We start from the raw sequence: 21,305 nt of genomic DNA on the forward strand, positions 1-21,305 counted from the left end.
TCCCAAAGTGCTGGGATTACAGGCTTGAGCCACCGCGCCCGGCCACAAATTATGATTTTTAAAGTACAATCAATGAGTACTTGGTTCTTGTTTATTTTTATTTTTATATTTTTGAGACAGGGACTCACTTTGTCACCCAGGCTGGAGTGCAGTGACACAGTCTCAGCTCACTGCAGGCTTCACCTCCCAGGCTCAAGAGATCCTCCTATCTCAGCCCCACAAGTAGCTGGGACTACAGGCATGAGCCATCACGCCTGGCTAATATATATATTTTGTAGAGATAGGGTTTGACCATGTTGCCTAGGCTGGTCTTGAACTCCTGAGCTCAAGCAATCAAGCAGTCTGCCCTCCTCGACCTCCCAAAGTGCTGGGATTACCAGCATGAGCCACCATGCCTGGTCTACTTGGTTCTTTTTAATTTACACAAAGCTGAAAATTTTATAAACTATTTTGGAGCTCAACAATGGTAAAGAACTAAATTCTAGAGTTCTCTAGAAAGTGAATAAAAGTTGTGATAGTGATTAGAGTGTGTCTATTATAATTTAGAAGAATTTGGGTGGGGATTTGGGATAATATAATACCTTAATGTTGTTATTCCAAATTGACCAGTGTGAAAATCACTAAGATATAGAGAGTACATACACACTACAAAATCTTTGGACGCAAATATATTAATCTTTAAAAACCATTCTATTTTTTTTTTCTTAAGTTCGACCTGAATTTACTGATACTTTAGCAATCAAACAGGGATGGCATCCTATTCTTGAAAAAATATCTGCGGAAAAACCTATTGCCAACAATACCTATATTACAGAAGGGAGTAATTTTTTGATCATAACTGGACCAAACATGAGTGGAAAATCCACATATTTAAAACAGATTGCTCTTTGTCAGATTATGGCCCAGATTGGTAAGTTATAGCTTTATTTATAATGACCAGTTTGACACTCTTTTCAGAATGCTTTGTGCCTAATTTTTTTGGGTCCATGTGCCTAATTAACCCGAGAACAGTTTGGAGCAGATTCTGTTACCTAAAAATATTACAGTGTGTCTATTGTGTAGACTATAACTTTACTATTCAATATTCTTTAAACTTCATCCAATTTCAATTGCATTGCACTAAAATGTTTTTGGGATACTACAAAAGTGGGACCATTCTTACTATAACTATTAAAGTTTCATCAATTATTACTAAACTCAATCATGCAATTATTTCTGGTTCAAAAACAAACCTTGTGAGAAAAAGTGAAATGAGTAGGTTAAGCTGTTGCCTTTAATAACCCATGTGAGTTTTTTCCAAAATTATTAAATATAATATTGAGCAGAGAAACATTTCCCTTAACTTGAGGGGTACCAATAACTTGGCTATAGCAGTTGATATATTATACATACACATGTGCATATATTTATCTAAATGGCTGTCACTGAGCCAATATTGTCACCTATTTCTTAATATGGATGCGCAGCTTAACTCCTATCTCTGAAAACTGGATTTCCTTGAGAACTGTATGAATCAGAGATGAGATACTTGGCCAAAATGAACTGGTTCTCAAGCAGGGGTGGTTTTGATCCCTTACCTCCCAACTCCCAGCATTTGGCAATATCTGGAAACATTTTTGGTTGTCACAACTGAAGGGAGTGTAGAGTCCAGGAATGCTGTTAAACATCCTACAATGCACAGAACAGCTCTCCCTCTCCACACTCCCCAGCCTTCCTCACCCCACCATACACACACACACACGAAAGATTTATGGAGCCCAAGTTACTAGTAGTGTCATGGGTGAGAAACTTTGGTCTAATGTAATGATTTGTAAGGAGAACAAAGCAATAATAATATTGGTGATACAGTATAAATTCACCCTTAGTACTGGGACAATCAGAGATGCATAAGTAGATATTTTATTGATTTTGTAGGTTTATTGGAAATAAAAGGACATTTTAGCTAATTTCCCTCCCCTTATAAGAATACTGACTGCTTCATGTAAGACATAATACTTCTATTTGAATAGCTATGAGGAACTCTGTTCTATAAAAAAGCAGGCTGTCCAATTGCTGACAGCCCTAATTTAATTAAAGTATTCATTACACTTAACTGAAACCCAATTTCTATAATTTCAACTCATTTATCCTTATTCTTCTATATACTACAGAATAATCTAGTATTTATTCCCAATATTAGCTCTTCAAATACTTAAAGATAATGATACTTCTCTTGTCACTGACCATCTTAAACCTCTGAAACACCTGAAACATACATAATATCTCATATAGTCTGACCGTAAGACACGAGTGGGACTTGAAAGGCATGGAAGTTAGGACCATAGACTGGGAAGGTAGATCTAGCTTGTCAAGTTACTAGCTGTGTAACCTTAGGCAAATTGCTTAACCTCATTAAGCCTTGGTTTTCCTATCTGCAAATAAAAACTATGGTAAAACCTACTTCTAATAATTTTTATAAGGACTGAGGTAATAAAAATAAAATGCTATGGATTTGAGGGGAAAGTATGAAAAAGAAGGAGACTTCCCAGGCAGAGGTAAGAGCATGTTCTAAAACTCAGAAGAAAAAAAAAAATACTATGATGTGCCCAAGGAACTACAAAAAAGTAGTCCAGAGGCTTTGTACTTCCTTTGCTTCATAGAGCAAAGAGTAACTGTAAGGAGTAGCAAGGTATAAAGTTGGAGAGATGGGCAGTAATTAGGTCATGGAGGGTTTTAGGTATTTACCTGAAAAGATTGAGCTTTATCCAGTAATCTGTAGGGAGCTATTGAAGACATTTAGCAAGAGAATAGTATGATCAGATTTAATTTTTAGATAGATCATTCTAGCTGGTGCATAGATGAGAGCTAGACTAGAAGCAAAAATACCAGCCAGGAGGCTTCTGTAATAATCTAGATAAGAAAGGTTGAGAAACTTTTTGATGGAGGTTAAGAGAGCAGAGAAAATACAAACATACCTCTTAATAATATATGCTATGTCTGTATATATATAAGGTATATATATAAAATGCCTTCCATATGTAATATAAATATATATAATATACATTATGTATTATATATATAAAAAATACCTTATATATACTACCCAGTATATATATACACTCACACTGGGTCCTGAGCCTCCACTTTTCATTTGTAAAATGAGAAAAATAATACGCAATTTATTGGGTTATTTTGAAAATTAGGAAGAGTGGATATAAAAGACCTAGTATGTCGAATGGTACAGGTGCAGTTATTATAATTACTACTGTTATGATTATTACTTTTATTTTCATTAGTGTTAGCCTGACTTTTGGTCTCTTTTCTTGCTACTCCTTATTCCTCAGAGTTAAGCCCTATTCTTTATCCTTATTTTTGTTTTCAATCTTGGAGTAATCTGGCTTTGTTTTTTTTTTGCGCCTACTATTTCACAATTTTATCTATACAGAATTCTGTATATGTGGTACGTTTCCCATTCAACTACTTGTATATTTTATCTTCTTATAATGTTAGAATGCCTTTTAGATTTTATTCTATATTGAGACGGGTGCATTAATCAGATTATTTGTTTTTAAGAAACGAATATTTTAGATGAGTTAGCTCAATAACTTCTTGGGCAGAAACAGTCTTGTGGGTGAAAATTCACTTTCTTTTTCTTTTTATTAAATGTTTTGCTTTTATTTTGCTTCTGAATGTTTCTGCATGTTTGTAATCACAGATATTTCTTTATATCTTTTTATAATGATTTTATTAACTTCAGCTTTATAGGCATTTGCTTCAGATTTTCATATTTCTTTTTTAAATTTATTTTATTTTTGACATAATAATTGCACACATTTAAGAGATACATAGTGATGTTTCAATGCATACCATGTATAATGAATAGATCAGTATAACTGGCATATTCATAAGCTTTATAAGCATTCCCTTCACATTTTAATATTTTAAGTGTTCTTTATCATTCAAGTAAGTTATTTAAAAATTTTATTGACTTTATAACAGTCTCTTTGTTATGTACTTGAATATTTACTGTCTTATTTGGACTTCCAGATAACTTTGTACAGTAGGTAGGGCAACTGTTTTTTGTTTTGTTTTGTTTTGTTTTTTGAGACATAGTCTCGCTCTGTCGCTTAGGCTGGAGTGCAGTGGTACGATCTCGGCTCACTGCAAGCTCTGCCTCCCGGTTCACGCCATTCTTCTGCCTCAGCCTCCAGAGTAGCTGGGACCACAGTTTCCCGCCACCACTCCCGGCTAGAACTGGGAAAGTTTAAGTGCTGTTTAAGCTTGTAGAATAAGGGATAGGGCTGGGGTCATGTCTTCTAAGGCCATATCTAGTGTTCTTTCTACCATATAATCCTTGTAAATAATCTGAGAAGTGCAAAATGTAATTAGTACTTATATTTTATAAACACATTTCAATTTATCTTGACCTTATATTTTACAGGATCATATGTTCCAGCAGAATATTCTTCCTTTAGAATTGCTAAACAAATTTTTACAAGACTCAGTACTGATGATGATATCGAAACAAATTCATCAACATTTATGAAAGAAATGAAAGAGGTACCCAAACAAAACTTTTCTTATGTTAAAAACATTAAATTATCTCACTAATGGTCAGTTATTACATAAAATATTTTTATACTAAAATATGCAAATGTGCCTATACCCTTTTCTAAGAGCCAGAGGGCAGTCAGAGACAGCCTCCTAATTTCCAATTTAAGTGGAAATGGAAGACAATGTTTTATTGAAAATACAATTTTAAAAGAAAGAGCTAGTGTTATTAAGTAATAAAAGCGTGCCTAAATGTTTTTATACGGAATAAGTAAAAAGCTTCAGGAAATGATAACTGGTTCAGTACCATTTTGCATAGTATTTATTGTTCTTCATAGGCTCGATTTTAAAACAAAAGATTACTGTGTTAGAAGGCTTCCAAAAATCGTCTTCTTTTTTGTCCTTATAGAAATTTCACTTCCTGTACCAAAGTATCACCTATTTCTGATTGAGCAAACATCAAGTAGCCTTTAGAACTAAAGGAATTAAGTGTAACTCTTGGGATATCTGTATTAAGAATTTAGGATCACTGTTTAGTTGGATAATTTTCTTCAAGTAGATAGGTGGTGACTAAAGTTATCATTTGTCCCACAATTTATGGAATTATTTATTGTGTATTGAATATCTATGACAGATTGTAGCAATATATCAGGCACTTAAGGTATATTTTTAAATCGTCCTAGCCCTCAAAAAGCTTAGTGTCATAGAAAGGTAAAATGTCCATCAAAGTTACTATTGTGTCATAATATAATAAAGGTAAAATTCTATTTTTGAGAAAGAGGTTAATAATCTTCAGTGGAAAAGCGCACTTCTGTCAATTTAAGTCTTGGTCTCCATTGGTCATGGATTTAAACTGATTTGTTAAATCAAGAATCAAGACTTAGGTGTTTTTTCTTAAATTTTTCTTTACTTTATCTTTACAGGATATAGAGTAATACTTAAATAAATTTGAGAGATGGTTTTGGATATTTTATAGCAGTAATTGATTAGTCATTTGTGGAGAAGAAAATGACCTTCTTTGTGCTTGAACATTTAATTTATTGGTTTTTTTCACTGTATCTAAAGCATCAGTATTTTAGATAATCATTATTTACTCTATGTTGTCTCATATACATATGCATATGTGTATGTATACATCAGCTATTCTGGAATTATTAGTCATGAGATTTTTAGAAAGGAAAACAATGTATTATTTTCTGCTCAGCAGGACGTCTCTATAAAGATACATTTCAGATGAACTTATAAAGAGACTGCGTTTCTCCTCATTTTTTCCTGTAATATTGACAGCTGTTTGGTTACAATGAATAAATATTAAAATTATATATTTCAGATAGCATATATTCTACATAATGCTAATGACAAATCGCTCATATTAATTGATGAACTTGGCAGAGGTACTAATACAGAAGAAGGTATTGGCATTTGTTATGCTGTTTGTGAATATCTACTGAGCTTAAAGGTATTCTTTTATTTTAAGTATATTAATTTTGAGTTCTTTTATGTATCCTTTTATTATATGGACACCCACAAATAGCTTTTAAAACAATTTAGATAGTAAACACATATCATAGCATTTATATTTTTGTTCCTTCATTTCCAATGAAAATGAAAATCATTAGTTTGATAGCCATGATATAGATAAGGAAAAGATGAAATTGAGAAATTCAAATAATGTGAAATTAGTCAGTTGGCTTGAATTTCATCAAGTTAAGTAGCAAAATATGAAGGTCTTTCAGTAATTGTCTCCATGTGCAATAATGTTGACTATGATGTTACAACAGGAAGGAAAGCACTAGGCAACTCAGGTAACTTTACAGAAAATCTATTTTACCTACCTAAAATTTTATTCCTTTAAAGAAAGTAGTTTTTCATATATCAACTATGTAAAACATGGATTTTTACTCTATTAAATTAATTTACAAAATATCTTTTTAAATGATCGCTCACAATATATACAGATATGAACAAAACTTAAAAATACTTTTTCTTACTTAAGATACCTTAAAATGTCCCTAAGATGAAGTTATTTACCTTAAATGAAAGTCCATGATGATTTATTTATTTTTATTTTATTTATTTATTTTTTGAGATAGGGTCTCACTTTGTTGCCCATGCTGGAGTGCAGTGGCACAATCTTGACTCACTGCAACTTCCACCTTTCAGGCTCAAGTGATCCTCCTGCCTCAGCCTCCTGAGTAGCTGGGACTATAGCCATGCACCACCAAGCTTAGCTAATTTTTGTATTTTAGCAGTGACGGGGTTTCACCATGTTACCCAGGCTGGTCTTGAATTCCTGGACTCAAGTGATCCACTCACTTCAGCCTCTCAAAGTGCTGTGATTGCAGGCTGAGCCATCATGCCCGGCTCATAATGATTTATTATATAGAATGAGAAAAATCTATTTTATACTTAAGGGTATGTGATAAATCAAAAGTAATGTTAATAAATAACATTAGTCTTTGTAATTTTGAATGTGTCAGTTACAATTTCTCATATAAATATGGTGCATGTCTTACTTAAGATTAAAAACTAATTAGTGCCTCTGATGGTTAATTTTACATGTCAGTTTGACTGGGCCACAGAGTGCCCAGACGTTTGGTCAAACATTGTTCTGGCTGAGTCTGTGAGGGTGTTTCTGGATGAGATTAGAATTGGTAGACTGAGTAAGCAGATTGCCCTCCCTAATGTGGGTGGGTTCCACTCAATAAATGCAAGCCTGAATAGAACAAAAAGCCTTCCAAAGAGTAAGAGGAAACTCCTCCTTCCTGGCTGCCTACAATATGGAAGGCAGCCTTCTTTACTACCTTCAGACTCAAACTGAAACATTGGCTTTTTCTGGGTCTGGAACCTGCCAGCTTTGGACTGGAGTTGTACCATTGGCTCTCCTGGACATATAGCTAGTCCATTTTAGACCTTGGTACTTGTTAGCCTTCATAAATCACGTGAGCCAGTTTCTCTCTCTCTCTCTCTCTCTCTGTCTCTCTCGCCTGCCCTGCCCCCCTCTCTATTGGTTCTCTTTCTCTGGAGAACCTTAATACAAATCTTGGTTCTGATATGATCTGACAATAGTGGTAAGTAAAATATCACTATCATATACTCTTAATCAACTGCTTGTAAGCAGCAGAGATCCAGGTGATTGTATATATGATACTTCTAAACATTTTTGGCAAACTAATGAATATAATGAAATTGGCTGGTTGCTCCTAGTGTCATTAGACAAAATTGGGAAAGCAAAGGATGAACTCAAGGATTCAAATTGCCAGCTCAGGCTCCCACCTGAGGGACTTCCAGGCACCGCCCATCACATACCTGGTGAGGGCCTGCCTGTCACTACCTGGAAGAACCAGGCATCATATGTGTCCCTAGATCACAGCAGGGGGGCTGTAAGAAGGGCAGGGTTTCTTAACTTGGGATCCATGTATCCCCAGGGCTGCATGAATCTGAAAACTTGAGTTCAGGAGCCTCAACTTAGATGGGAAAAAAAGCCTCTTTATGGTCACTAACCTCTACTCAAAATTGAGCCTTTTCTCCCAGGTGAATGCAGGCAAGGAAGCACACCAGGGTTAGCAGTATCTGTGCTTTCCCTAACTAGTTCTGTGACAGTGGCTGTAGACACCAGGAAATGTGCATCACCTCCTCACTGCTTCCAAAAGCAGGACTTAATTAGCCTTGCTGCTATTTAATGCATTATTTAATGTGTTAACTTGGAAGCATGTGTGTTACTTATCTTTTTAACTAAAAAATTTTAAATAACAAAAAAGCACCAAATTGCCAGCTCATTGCTGCATAAATGACTTAAAAGCACCTAAATGTGCCCTGAAGGAAATTTTTATCTCCTATAGTCACCGGGTTGAGATTGCTGAAAATCAAACTCAGAATCTCATCCTGTCCCAGAATTACAACACAGGTTGAATTCCCAACTTTATAGGGTATCTACTGTTAAAGTGAGGGCATTAGTTGGGAAGGAATGGGAGACTACCAGTTGGAATAGGAATGTGTAGGGAGACACTGATGAAGCTGGGGACATTTAGGCCCTAAATTCTGATGAATCATCTTTGCCAGTAGAAGAAACCACTTCACCCCATCTGAGGGGATTAACCTAGCATTACCTGAGGAAACTGTAATGGCATCCCAAGCAATGCTGAGTCTCCTCAATACCCACTTCCACCACATTTCTTTGCTTCTAGACCTATAACTAGATCTCTAAAGGTGAGGTAAAAATGTGACTATATAGAAGTACATTACACTCTGAAAGAACTACTTGAATTTTCTACTTTATACAGACAGAAATCCAGGAAACATGCATGGGAATGTATTCTAAGGCTCTGGGATAAGGGTTGGATTAGGCAGAAGTTATTGATATGGGCTTACTAAGCCAGGTACGCATTTAATGTTGCAACTCAAAGAGTTGGAAAGGGATCTAACAGTTTGATTGATTGGCTGAAAAACACCAAAAGGTGGCCCACCATGAATGGGTTGCCTTGGATTAATGTAGAGGAAGGGATTCAAAGCTTAGGGAGTTTGGAATGTTAGAGTGGGTTTGTCATTTAAGATCACTTACCCATCCTGGGAGAGTCCAGATGACATACCCTTTACCATGAGTATGAGAAATAAGTTTGTGAGAGGAGCCCTGGCAGCCTTGAAGAACTCTGTTATCACTCTTCTATGTAGGACAGACCTTACAGCCCACCGTAAGGCCTTCACTGCAGGCACTTAATTGGAAAACCCAAATGCAATAGGAATAATTGGATCCCAGGGTGGTAGGGGCCAAGTTGTGACACTCAGCCACCAAAGACAAGGTGGATAAGTTACTGTAATGGGAAGCAGAGTTAAAGCAGCAATCAGAATAATCTGACTTACACAGACCTGTGGCATTGGATAGGAGTGCTACTAAATTCTGACTTGATCTGAATAAGCTTAAAAGTTCTAGGTTGAGGTTTCATGCATGAGATCAGCAACAGTAGCCTGCAGTCACCAAGACTGACCTGGATGTAGCCATTACTGCGTGCCCAGTCTGCTGGCAGCAGAAACCAACGTTGAGTCCCCATTATGGCACCATTCCCTGGTAGCAGGTTGATTACACTAGACCACCTCCATTATATTCATATTGGAATAGCCACTTATTCTGGACATCAGTTTGCCTTCTGTATGTGTAATGCTTCTGCCAAAACTAACATCCATGGACTTAAAGAATATCTTATCTGCCATTATGGTATTCCACACAGCATTTCTTCTGACCAAGGAGCTTACTTCACAGCAAATGCAGTGCTGCAAAGGGCCTGTGCTCATGGAATTCACTGTTTTGACTGTGTTCAACAACCATCTTGAAGTAGTTGGTTTGATAGACTGGTAGACTAGTCTTTTAAGGACTCAATTACAACACCAACTAAGTGGCAGTACCTTTCAGGACTAGGGAAAGGTTTTCCAGAAGGCTGTATATGCTTTGAATCAGCTTCCAATATATGATGCTGTTTCTCCCATTGCCAGGATTCATGGGTCCAGGAATCAAGAACTGGAAATGGAAGTAGCATCACTCACCATTACCCCTAGTAACTCAAGGACAAAATATCTGCTTCCAGTTTCTATAGCCTTGCTCTGATAACATGGAGGTCTTAATTCCAAAAGGAGTATGCCTCCACCAAGAGATATAGCAATAACTTTTTGACCTGGAAGTTAAGACTCCTGCCCAGCCACTTTGACTGTCTTATGCCTCTAAATCAGCTGGCAAAGAAGGGAGTTATTGTGCTGGCTGAAGTGATTGATCCTGATTAGCAAAGGGAAATTGGACTACTACTCCACAATGCACTAAAGAAAGAATATGTCTGGAATACAGAAGATTCCTTAGGGTATCTCAGTTCTGTCATGCTCTGTGTTAAAGGTCAGTGGAAAACTACAACCCAATCCAGGCAGGACTGTGAATGGCCAAGACCTTTCAGGAATGAAGATTTGATTTACCCCACTAGTTAAAGAGCTCTGACTAGCTAGGGCTTGCTGAAGGCAAAGGAAATACAGAAGAGGTAGTAAAAGGAAAAGGTAGTTGTAATTACCAACTACAACTCTCTTACCAGTTACAGAAATAAGGACTGTCTGTAATTGTCATGATTATTTCCACCTTATTTTGTGTGATGTTTTGGTGTATATATACACATATATTGAACAAATATTTTCTTTCTTCTCTTATTCTCTTATAATGTAACATAAGATGCATTGACTTCACATCATATTATTTAAGTATTGCCAATTTCACATTATAGTATTTAAGTTATGAGATATCAAGAAGACTGAACATCACTCAAGGACGTTACCTCCTTTTCTGGAAAAGGGGTTAGTGCTTTCTCAGTTGTACTGAAGACAGTTGTATCATATTAGAGGGAAGTATGATCTAATTATTGTCTTCATTTGTAGATTAAGTGTGGTATAAGGACATACCTATGGATGCCAAGTTTTCAAAGGGTGGATTTGTGATGGATAGTTTTATGTGTCAACTTGGCAAGGTCATGGGGTGCCCAGACATTTGGTCAAACATTCTGGGTTTATCTGTAAGGGTGTTTCTGGATGAGATTGGTAGACTGAATTAAGCATACTGCCTTCCCTAGGGTGGATGGGTCCCATCCAATAAATTGAAAGCCTGAATGGAAGAAAATGACTGATCCTTCTAAGAATAAGAGAGAACTGACTGCCTTCAGTCTGAAATACTGGTTCTTTCCTGCCTTCAGACTCAGACTGAAACATTGGCTCTTTCTGAGTCTAGAGCTTGCGGGCATTTGGACTGGAGTTATACCATCAACTCTCTTGGGTCTCCAGCTTGCTGACTGCAGATTTTTGATCTTGCCAGCCTCCATAATTGCATGAGCCAATTCCTTATAATAAATCTCTTTACACACATACCACACACACACACACACACACACACACATATCCTATTGGTCTCTTTCTCTGGAGAACCCCATCTAATACAGTATCTCTTTTCTTTTTTTTTTTTTTTTTTGAGATGGAGTTTTACTCTTGTTGCCCAGGCTGGAGTGCAGTGGCGTGATCTCAGCTCACTGCAGCTTCTGCCTCCCATGTTCAAGCATGCAGTATCTGTTTTCAAAGTATTCTACAATAGTTTAAAATAGTGCTTTTAGTATTACTTTACAATATTATTTTCTAATGTAAATAATTTAATAAAAATATAATATTGCTACTTACTTTTAAATTTAATTATTATTTTCTAACACAGTATCCTTAGTGCCTAGCACAATCCTTGCAATATATAGGGTCTGAATAATTATTTGCTAAATTGAATTACCCTGAAATAGAGTTTAAAAAGTTACTCTAATAGATTGGTTTGGCACATAACTTTTAAGGACATTATTGTTATTGAATATAGTCTCTACCTTTTAAATAGCTTACTATGTTCTGTTTTCCTGTAGCTTTATAAATTTGGTATTGTTTTATACTCCTTTTGATTTGTTGAGTAGATATTTAAGAATTTTCATTTTTATGTCATATACAAAATTTTTCCTTCCCTTGCTTTTCACCTTCCATAGTTGATAGCCATTTTGCCAATCAATTATTTTTACTGTCTTAATATTTAAATTTCCACTGACTACCTACCTAATTGGTCACTGATAATGTTGTAAAACATAACCAGTTATTCAGATCTCTGTCTGCCTTAGTAAATTCTGGGCTGGAAATCTTGTGCTAGCTGTAAATCACTTGAACCACTTTCATCAAAATCACCTAAAGTTCTTATGGAAAATGTCATTTCCTGGGGTCCCACATTAGAACTATTGATTGAGAATTTTTCAGGGGATATGTACCAAGAATTTGCATCTTTAACAGGCTCTCTAAGGGATTACTAATGTTTGAGAGCCGTTATCTTAATCGGTGCTCCCAGTCTTTCTTTTTCCTCTACCAGTACTAAACACAATGAAATCTAAAAACAAGAAACTTTTGGAATTTCACATACCTAAAACAATCTCTTGATTCCACTGCTAAAACCTACTTACAACTTGGGAGGCAACTTTTATAGTGAAGTTTTTTAAAAATTGAGGAAAATATTATTATTTTGCATGTGAGTTACCTTCCTAATAAATGATTACCTCAATTCATAGCTTTGTTTCTGGTAAACTTCATCTTTTCAATATCTTCAGATGTATTTCTTAGGATTTTATTTTCAGTTTTGTTCTCTTTCCCATAATGTGGCACACATGTCTGTGTACAAACATAATAAACATATCTTCTTCATTTAATATAAACTCTCAAAACATTTTAAAATAGATTGATGATATTAGCCTCCAAATTATTAGTTTTATTCCTACATCTCTGCCAAGCTACTTAGAAAATTAAACTGAAATTTTATGTTCACATAGTTAAAATAGAATTTTCCAGTTAATTTTTAAAGTACTAATATTCACCATCTGTTATATATTCCAGGCATTTACATTGTTTGCTACACATTTCCTGGAACTGTGCCATCTTGATGCCCTCTATCTTAATGTAGAAAACATGCATTTTGAAGTTCAACATGTAAAGAATACCTCAAGAAATAAAGAAGCAATTTTGTATACCTACAAACTTTCTAAGGGACTCACAGAAGAGAAAAATTATGGTACTGCATATAGAAATTATACCTGTACATTCAAATACTATATATTCTCCTAAGACAAACTTTCATCTCTTCTTTACTTGGCTGTCAATCTAAGCAAATTTTCTCATTCTTTTGAGTGCTTATATTCTCTTAGATTGTATTTTCTATGTCAAATTCATTATATCTACATCTAGATATAGATATATAAATCTTTTTAAATTTTTATGAGCCAGTAACTATGTAAAAATACAGTGACAACTGAAAACCCTAGAAGTATTAGTTTCCTTAGAAAATGTAATTTAGCTTATATTTGCAAGTTATATAATGAATTGAAAATTATATATTTTCTACACAATCTTTCAGTAGCAGGCTCCTTCCTGTGTTTTCTTCAGGTTCTGGGTACTTGAAAATTAAATCTAAAATCTTAAAAGGGTATGTATTACTAAACCATATGTTTTTTTGTTTGTTTGTTTGTTTTTTGAGACAGAGTCTCGCTCTGTTGCCCAGGCTGGAATGCAGTGGTGCTGTCTCTGCTCACTGCAACCTCCACCCACTGGGCTCAAGTGATTCTTCTGCCTCAGCCTCCTCAGTAGCTGGGACTACAGGCATGCACCACCATGCCCAGCTAGATATTCTTAAACCTGGTTAGATACTTTCTATTTGAATCATTAACTCTCACAGATTCAGAGAATTTTCAATTGGTCTGTACATATAAGTTTCAAAAATTATTTTAACTATGGATGTGACCCTTTGAGGGAAAAAAACCATCTTTGTTTTGCTATTTGAAATGGGGAATCAACTGGATAACTTATTTGTATCAGATGTTTAAAATTTGTAAGTCTCAATTTCATAATCTATGACATGGGAATAATTTTTAATATATGTAGAGTTGCAAAGATTCAATGAATTACCAAATATGAGCTGTGTGGCACAGTGCTTAGCAATTACTAACGTCTCAATAAATTTTGATGTTGCTTCTATCTCTAAAGCATTAAATACAGTAAGCTACTGGCATACAGTAGAAAGCCTGTATGGCATTTATACAATAAAATTAAGCTCTGAAAACATGAGAATTATAATTAATGCTTTGAATTTGCATATAAATTACTCACCTACTGTTATATCTTCTGAGAAATTCCTGTCTCATTGATTTAGGTGGGTGAATGTTTAGCTGTAGTGTTATCTCTGTGACTAGCTATTATCTTCCCCTGGAAAACTCATATGCCTTTTGAAATTCTGTTAACCAACTATATTTGCAATTGGAATTTCAATATTATTATTTTCTAACTATTTCTTTTGTTCCTGATATCTGAGCTATATTGAGAGGTAACTGATGTTCTAATTTGCCTTATGTGTCTTGGATAAGTAATTAAATCTAATAATTGGTAAGTTGTCATCCAGAATTTTAGAAAGCTTAATTCTGAGAATTATTGAGTAGTTCGGAAATGCCTCTAGAAGGGAAGTTTAAATCTGTGAATAAAAGATTAATACTAGTTAAAACAAGCATAAAAATGCCAGCAGTAATAATATCGAAGTCAATTTAAAACAAACAATTCTAGGATTAAAAGCTGCAGAGGTGTCATCACTTCCACCATCAATTGTCTTGGATGCCAAGGAAATCACAACTCAAATTACGAGGCAAATTTTGGTAAGAAACTTTGTTCTTATTTGTTCTTCAAATTAAAAAAATACTTTTAGTGTAGATTTTTATTATGACCTTTGATCTAAATATATAATAATTAATATAATAATTAAAATATTAAAAATTAAAACCTAATTTCTAAACAAAGAAAATTATTGTTACTTCTTAAAACTCTTTTGGTTTGGTCTATTATAATCTTCACAGCAAATCAGCTAACAAGCTAGGAGATAAAAGTTAAACAGTCCAGTTTCTAAAATAATTGTTGCTATACTAACTTTATGATGAGAAAATAAATCTATTTTAAGTGGACATTGAAAACGAAAATCACTCTGCACAATATTTGTATAATTATATATTTTTTATAGTTTTCAAAGCTTTTCTACTCATATGTAAGCCTCATAACTCTTCATGAAGTAGTCAGGTCTTTATAGTAAAAGATTAAAAATGGATTACTTCTACTCTTAATTTTACAGGTTCACAGAGGTTAAGTGATTTGTTAGGAAGCAGTAGGTTCAACACTAAACTCACATCTGTTGACTTGAAATTTGGAAAATTGTAGTTGGTTGCTTTATATAAGTGTTTTTTGGTTTTTGGGTTTTGTTTGTTTGTTTGAGATGGAGTTTTGCTCTTGTCACCCAGGCTGGAGTGCAATGGCACGATCTCGGCTCACTGCAACCTCCGCCTCCTGGGTTTAAGCGATTCTCCTGTCTCAGTCTCCTGAGTAGCTGGGATTACAAGTGCCCACCATCACATCCGGCTAATTTTTTTTTGTAGTTTTCATAGAGATGGGGAATTTCGCCATGTTGGCCAGGTTGGTCTCAAACTCCTAACCTCAGGTGATCCACCAACCTCGGCCTCCCAAAGTGCTGGGATTACAGGTGTGAGCAACCACACCCAGCTACTTTACAGTGTTTTGAAAATGCAGTGTGTTCAGTAAACTGACCTAGGTGCAGTGTGATATTTCCTTAATAACAATTTTCTATGTCCATCACTCTTTCTTAACCTGTCTTCCATTTTTAATTCCTCTCTCCTTTAAGTTCCTCTACTGTCTATGACCTCACTTGCCTAATTATCTATTTGAATCTCTTCGTCAGAAATTTTAACTGTGCTGTACTCTGAAGAAGCTCTTATTACCTAACTCTTTAGAGTTCTTCTTACCACATTTCATTTATGGGCCACCTCTCCACTAGCCTTCTAGTAGGCTTTGGTTCTTCTAATGAAGTTTGAAAAGTATTCAAAACAAGCTAATTTTATCCACTGCAAATTAATATATTCTGATTTTAGGTGAATATTTTACAGGCTAATTTTGATTTTTTTTCTTTTTTTAATTGATACTTAATAGTTGTACATATTTTGTGGGTACATGTGATATTTTGATACTTGCATGCAATGTGTAATGATCAAATCAGGGTAGTTGGGATAGCCATCACCCCAAACATTTATCTTAGTTTGTGTTGGAAACATCCCAATTCTTACCTTCTAGCTATTTTGAACTATACAACAAATATTAACTATAGTCACCCTACTGAACTATCGTACAGTAGACTTTATTTCTTCAATCTAACTGTATTTTTGTACTCATTAACTGACCTCTATTCATCTCTTTCCTCCTCCAAACCTTTCCTAACCTCTAGTAACCATCAACGAGCTCTTCACCTCCATGAGATCAACTCTTTTAGCTCAGGCATATAAGTGAGAACATGTGGTATTTGTCTTTCTGTGCCTGGTTTATTTCATTTAGCATAGTGATTCTTTATCCATGTTGCTACAGTTGCAAGGATTTCATTTCTTTTTTGGCTGAATAATATTCCATTGTGTATATGTACCACATTTTCTTTATCCATTCATCTGTTGATGGACACTTAGCTTGATCCATATCTTGGCTATTGTGAATAGTGCTGCAGCAAATGTGGGAATATAAACATCTCTTTGATATACTTATTTTCTTTCTTTTGGATAGATGCCCAGCAATAGGACTGCTGGATCTGCTGGATCATATGATAGTGCTATTTTTAGTTTTTTGAGGACCCTCTATACTATTTTTCATAGTGGCAATACTAATTTACATTCCCATCAACAGTGTATGCACATTCCCCTTTCTCTATCCTCACCAGCATTTGTTAATTGTCTGCCTTTTGGATAAAAGCCATTTTAACTAGGTGAGATGATATCTCATTGTGGTTTTAATATGTATTTCTTTAATGACTGATGATGTTGAACATTTTTTCATATACCTGTTGGCTATATGTTTGTTTTGTTTTTTAACCTCTATTTCACTTATGTTGTTCCCTCTGCTAAGAATTTCATTCCTCTTCCTCCATCTACCTCATCCATATAATTTTTATTTAACATTTTTACCTAGCTCAGATGTGAACTTCCCCCAAGAAACTTCCCTAGGTTTTTTTCCAGTGGAGCAATGAACCCATTTCTTCTTCTTAAGGGCCCCTTTTCACAATAACTATGATGTAGTTGCAATAATATACCCACATTGCCTATTTTTTGTTTATTTTTATTTTACTTTATTTTAGATTGAGGGGGTACATGTACTTGTTTGTTACATAGGTATATTGCATACTGATGGGAGTTGGGCTCCTAGTGTACCCAATAGCCAAATAGTTAGCATTGTACCCAATAGGTAGTTTTTAACCCTTGCCACCTCCCGCCTTTCCCCTTTTTGTCCCCAGTGACAGTTATTTCCATCTGTGTACCCACTGTTTAGCTCTCACTTACAAGTGAGAACATGCAGTATTTGGTTTTCTGTTTCTGAGTTAGTTCATTTAGGATAATGGCCTCCAACTCCATCTATGTTGCTGTGAAGGACACGATTTCATTCTTGTTTATGGCTATATAGTGTTCCGTGGTTTTCTTTATGCAGTCAACTATTGATGGGTGTTTAAGTTGGTTTCATAACTTTGCTATTCTGAATAGTGCTGTGATGAACTAGGTACAGGTGTTATATATGTGTATATTTATACAGTTCTTTTAGTTCTTTGAGAAATCTCCATAAGGTTGAACTAATTTACATTCCCACCACCTGTTGGTTATTTGTATGTCTTCTTTTGAGAAATGTCTATTCAGATGTTTTGCCAATTTTTTAATTGGGTTTATTTGGTGGGATTTTTTGCTATTGAGTTGAGTTCCTTAGATGTTTTGGTTATTATTTGTTTGTTATTATTTTGCTTATTTGGTTGTTGGAAGGAGAGCTTGAAAATATTTCCTCCCCTTCTGTAGTCTGTCTCTTCACTTTGTTAAGTTTTTTTGCTATGCAGAAGCTTTTTAACATAATGTAATTTTATGTCTATTTTTGCTTTTGTTGCCTGCACTTTTGAGGTTTTACCCAAAATGTCTTTGCCCACATTAATATCCTAAAGCATTTCCCAATGTTTTCTTCAAGTAGTTTCATAGTTTCAGGTCTTACATTTAAGTCTTTAATTCTTTTAGATTAGATTTTTATATTTGGTAAGAAATATGAGTCTGCCTTCATTCTTCTGTATATAGTTATCTATTTTTCCCAGCACTATTTATTGAAGAGACTGTCTTCTTGGTGTCTTGTTGAAAATGAGTTGACTGTAAATGCTTGGACTTATTCTGGGTTCTCTGTTATGTTCCATTTTTCAATGTGTCTGTTTTTATGCCAGGACTCTGCTGTTTTGGTTACTATGGCTTTATAGTATATTTTGAAGTCAGATAGTATGATGTTTCCAGGTCTTTCTTTTGGTTCAGGGTTGCTTTGACTATTTGAAGTATTTTGTGGTTCCATATAAATTTTAGGATTTTTTTCCACTTCTGTGAAGAATGTCTGTGTTACTTTGATAGGGATTGTATTGAATCTATAGATTACTTTGAATAGTGTTGGCATTTTAGCAGTATTTATTCTTCCAATCTGTGAACACATTTTAGCAATATTTATTCTTCCAATCCATAAATGGAATTTCTTTTTGTATTTTTTCAGTTTGTTCATTATTGACATATACAAATGTCACTGATTTTTATGTTTTTGGTGGAGTCTTTAGAGTTTTCTAAGTATAATATGTCATCTGCAGAAAGGATATTTTGACTTCTTCCTTTCCAGTTTGGATGCCCTTTGTTTCTTTTTCTTGCTTAATTGCTCTCGCTAGGACATCCAGTACTATGTTGAATAAAAGTGGTGAAAGTGGGTGTCCTTGTTTTGTTTCAGAAGTTAGAGGAAAGACTTTCAATTTTTACTCCCATAGTATGATTTTGTTGTGGGTTTGTAATGTATGTCCCTTATTATTTTGAGGTGTGTTCCTTCTACACCCAGTTTGTTGAGAGTTTTTGTCATAAAGGAATGTTGAATTTTGTCAAATGCTTTTTCAGCATCTATTGAATTGATCATATGGTTTTTGTCCTTGATTCTGTTAATATGACATATCATATTTATTGATTTGCATATGTCATATCATTCTGGCATCCCTGGGATGAATTCCATGTAATCATGGTGAATGATCTTTTCAATATGTTGTTGTATTTGATTTGCTAGTATTTTGTCGAGCTCTTCATTTATGTTTAGTAGGAATATTGGCATGTAGTTTTCTTTTTTGGTTGTTTCATAGTCTGATTTTGATATCAGGGTAATACTAACCTCATAGAATGAGTTTGGAAGTATTCCCTCCTCTGTAGTTAATTGAAATAATTTGAGTAGACTTGGTATTCATTCCTCTTTAAAAATATCTGGTATAATTTAGCAGTGAAATCATCAGGTACTGGCATTTCTTCTCTTTTTCTTCTTCTTTCTTTTTCTTTTCTTCTTCCTTCCTTTTTTTCTTTTCTTTTTTTTTCTTTTTTCTTTTTTTTTTTTTTTTTTTTAACAGGATCTTGCTCTGTTGCCTAGACTGGAGTGTGGTGGTGCAATCCCAGACCACTGCTTACTTGACCTCCTGGCTCAAGCAATCCTCTTACCTCAGCCTTCCAAATAGCTGAGACCACAGGTACACACCACCACATCTGGCTAATTTTTAATTTTTTTTTTTTTGCAGAGATAGGGGTCTCCTTATATTGTGGGGTTTTCTTTGATGGGAGATTTTTTATTATTACTTCAATGGCATTATTCATTATAGGTCTATTCTTGTTTTCTATTTCTTCATGCTTCAATCCTGGTAAGTTGTATGTCTCCAGGAATTTCTTTCTTTCTTTTAGGTTTTCCAATTTGTTGGCATATAGTTGTTTACAATAGTCTCTAATGATCCTTTGTACTTCTGTGGTATCAATTGTTATGTCTCCTTTTACATTTCTGATTTTATTTGGGTCTTCTCTCTTTTCAGTTGGTCTACCTAAAGATTTGTTTGTCTTTTGTATTTATTTTAGTTTCAACTTCATTTATTTCTGCTTTGATCTCTATTATTTCTTTTCTTCTACCAATTTTAGGTTTGGCTTGTTTTTGCTTTCCCAGCTTCGAGAAGTACCTCATTAGGCATTTTCTTTTTTTTTTTTTTGGAAATGTTTCTACATTTTTGTTGTAGGTGTTTATTGCTATAAACATTTCTCTTAGCAATATGTTGCTGTATGTCATAGATTTTAGTATGTTGTGTATTTTTTTAAGAAGTTTAAAATTTTTCTTTTTAATATCTTTATTGACCCATTGATTGTTCAGGGGCATGTTATTTATTTTCCATGTGTTTATATAGTTTCCAAAAGTTCATTCTGTTACTGATTTCTAGTTTTATTCCATTGTGGAATAAAATATACTTCATATGATTTCAACATTTATGAATTTACTGACACTTGATTTGTGGCCTAATGTATTGTTTATCCTGGAGAATGTTTCATGTGATGATGAGAAGAATTTGTATTCTGCAGCAGTTGGATGGAATGTTCTGCAAATGTCAATGAGGTCCAAGCAGTCTAGAGTGTAGTTTAACTTCAGTGCTTAATTGTTGATTTTCTGTTTGGATAATCTGGCCATTACTGAGAATGGAATGTTGAAGACTCGTACTAGTATTGTATTGCAGTCTATATCTCTCTGTATATCTATGAATTTTTGCTTTGTATATTTGGATGGTCCAGTGTTGGGTGAATATATATTTATAATTGTTATGTCTTCTTGCTGAATTGACCCCTTTATTATTATAGAATAACATTTTTTGTCTCTTTTTACAATCTTTGACTTGAAATCTGTCTTATCTGATATAAACATAGCTACTCCTGCTCCTTTTTGGTTTTTATTTATCTGGAATACCTTCTTCCATCCCTTTACTTTTAATCTAGTATGACTTTATAGGTGAAGTGAGTTTCTAGTTAGTAGCATATAGTTAGGTCTTTTTTTATTATTTTTATTATTTTTTCAGGCAGAGTTTTGCTCTGTCACCCAGGCTGGAGTACAGTGGCTTGATCTCAGTTCACTGCAACCTCCACCTCCCGGGTTCAAGCGGTTCTTCTGCCTCAGCCTCCCAAGTAGCTGGGAATTACAGGCACCTGCCTGTACACCCGGCTAATTTTTGTATTTCTAGCAGAGTCAGGGTTTCACCATGTGTTCCACGCTGTTCTTGAACTCCTGTAGGTCTTGTTTTTTAAATCCATTTGTGTGTTTTAATTGGAGAA

The 21,305-nt window shown here is 34.7% G+C and overlaps 1 protein-coding gene across 1 annotated transcript in view; it reads left to right on the forward strand.

The window, feature by feature from the left end:
• Positions 1-21,305, forward strand: part of MSH4 (mutS homolog 4) — a 147,471-nt gene that overhangs the window by 119,250 nt on the left and 6,916 nt on the right. The window contains 5 exon segments of the mRNA XM_011977988.1: positions 710-910; positions 4,421-4,539; positions 5,861-5,989; positions 12,952-13,126; positions 14,665-14,753. Of these exon segments, the coding sequence (XP_011833378.1) occupies positions 710-910; positions 4,421-4,539; positions 5,861-5,989; positions 12,952-13,126; positions 14,665-14,753 (713 nt within the window).

Source organism: Mandrillus leucophaeus, unplaced genomic scaffold (genome assembly GCF_000951045.1).
Source record: "Mandrillus leucophaeus isolate KB7577 unplaced genomic scaffold, Mleu.le_1.0 Scaffold103, whole genome shotgun sequence".
Taxonomy (NCBI): Eukaryota; Metazoa; Chordata; class Mammalia; order Primates; family Cercopithecidae; genus Mandrillus; species Mandrillus leucophaeus.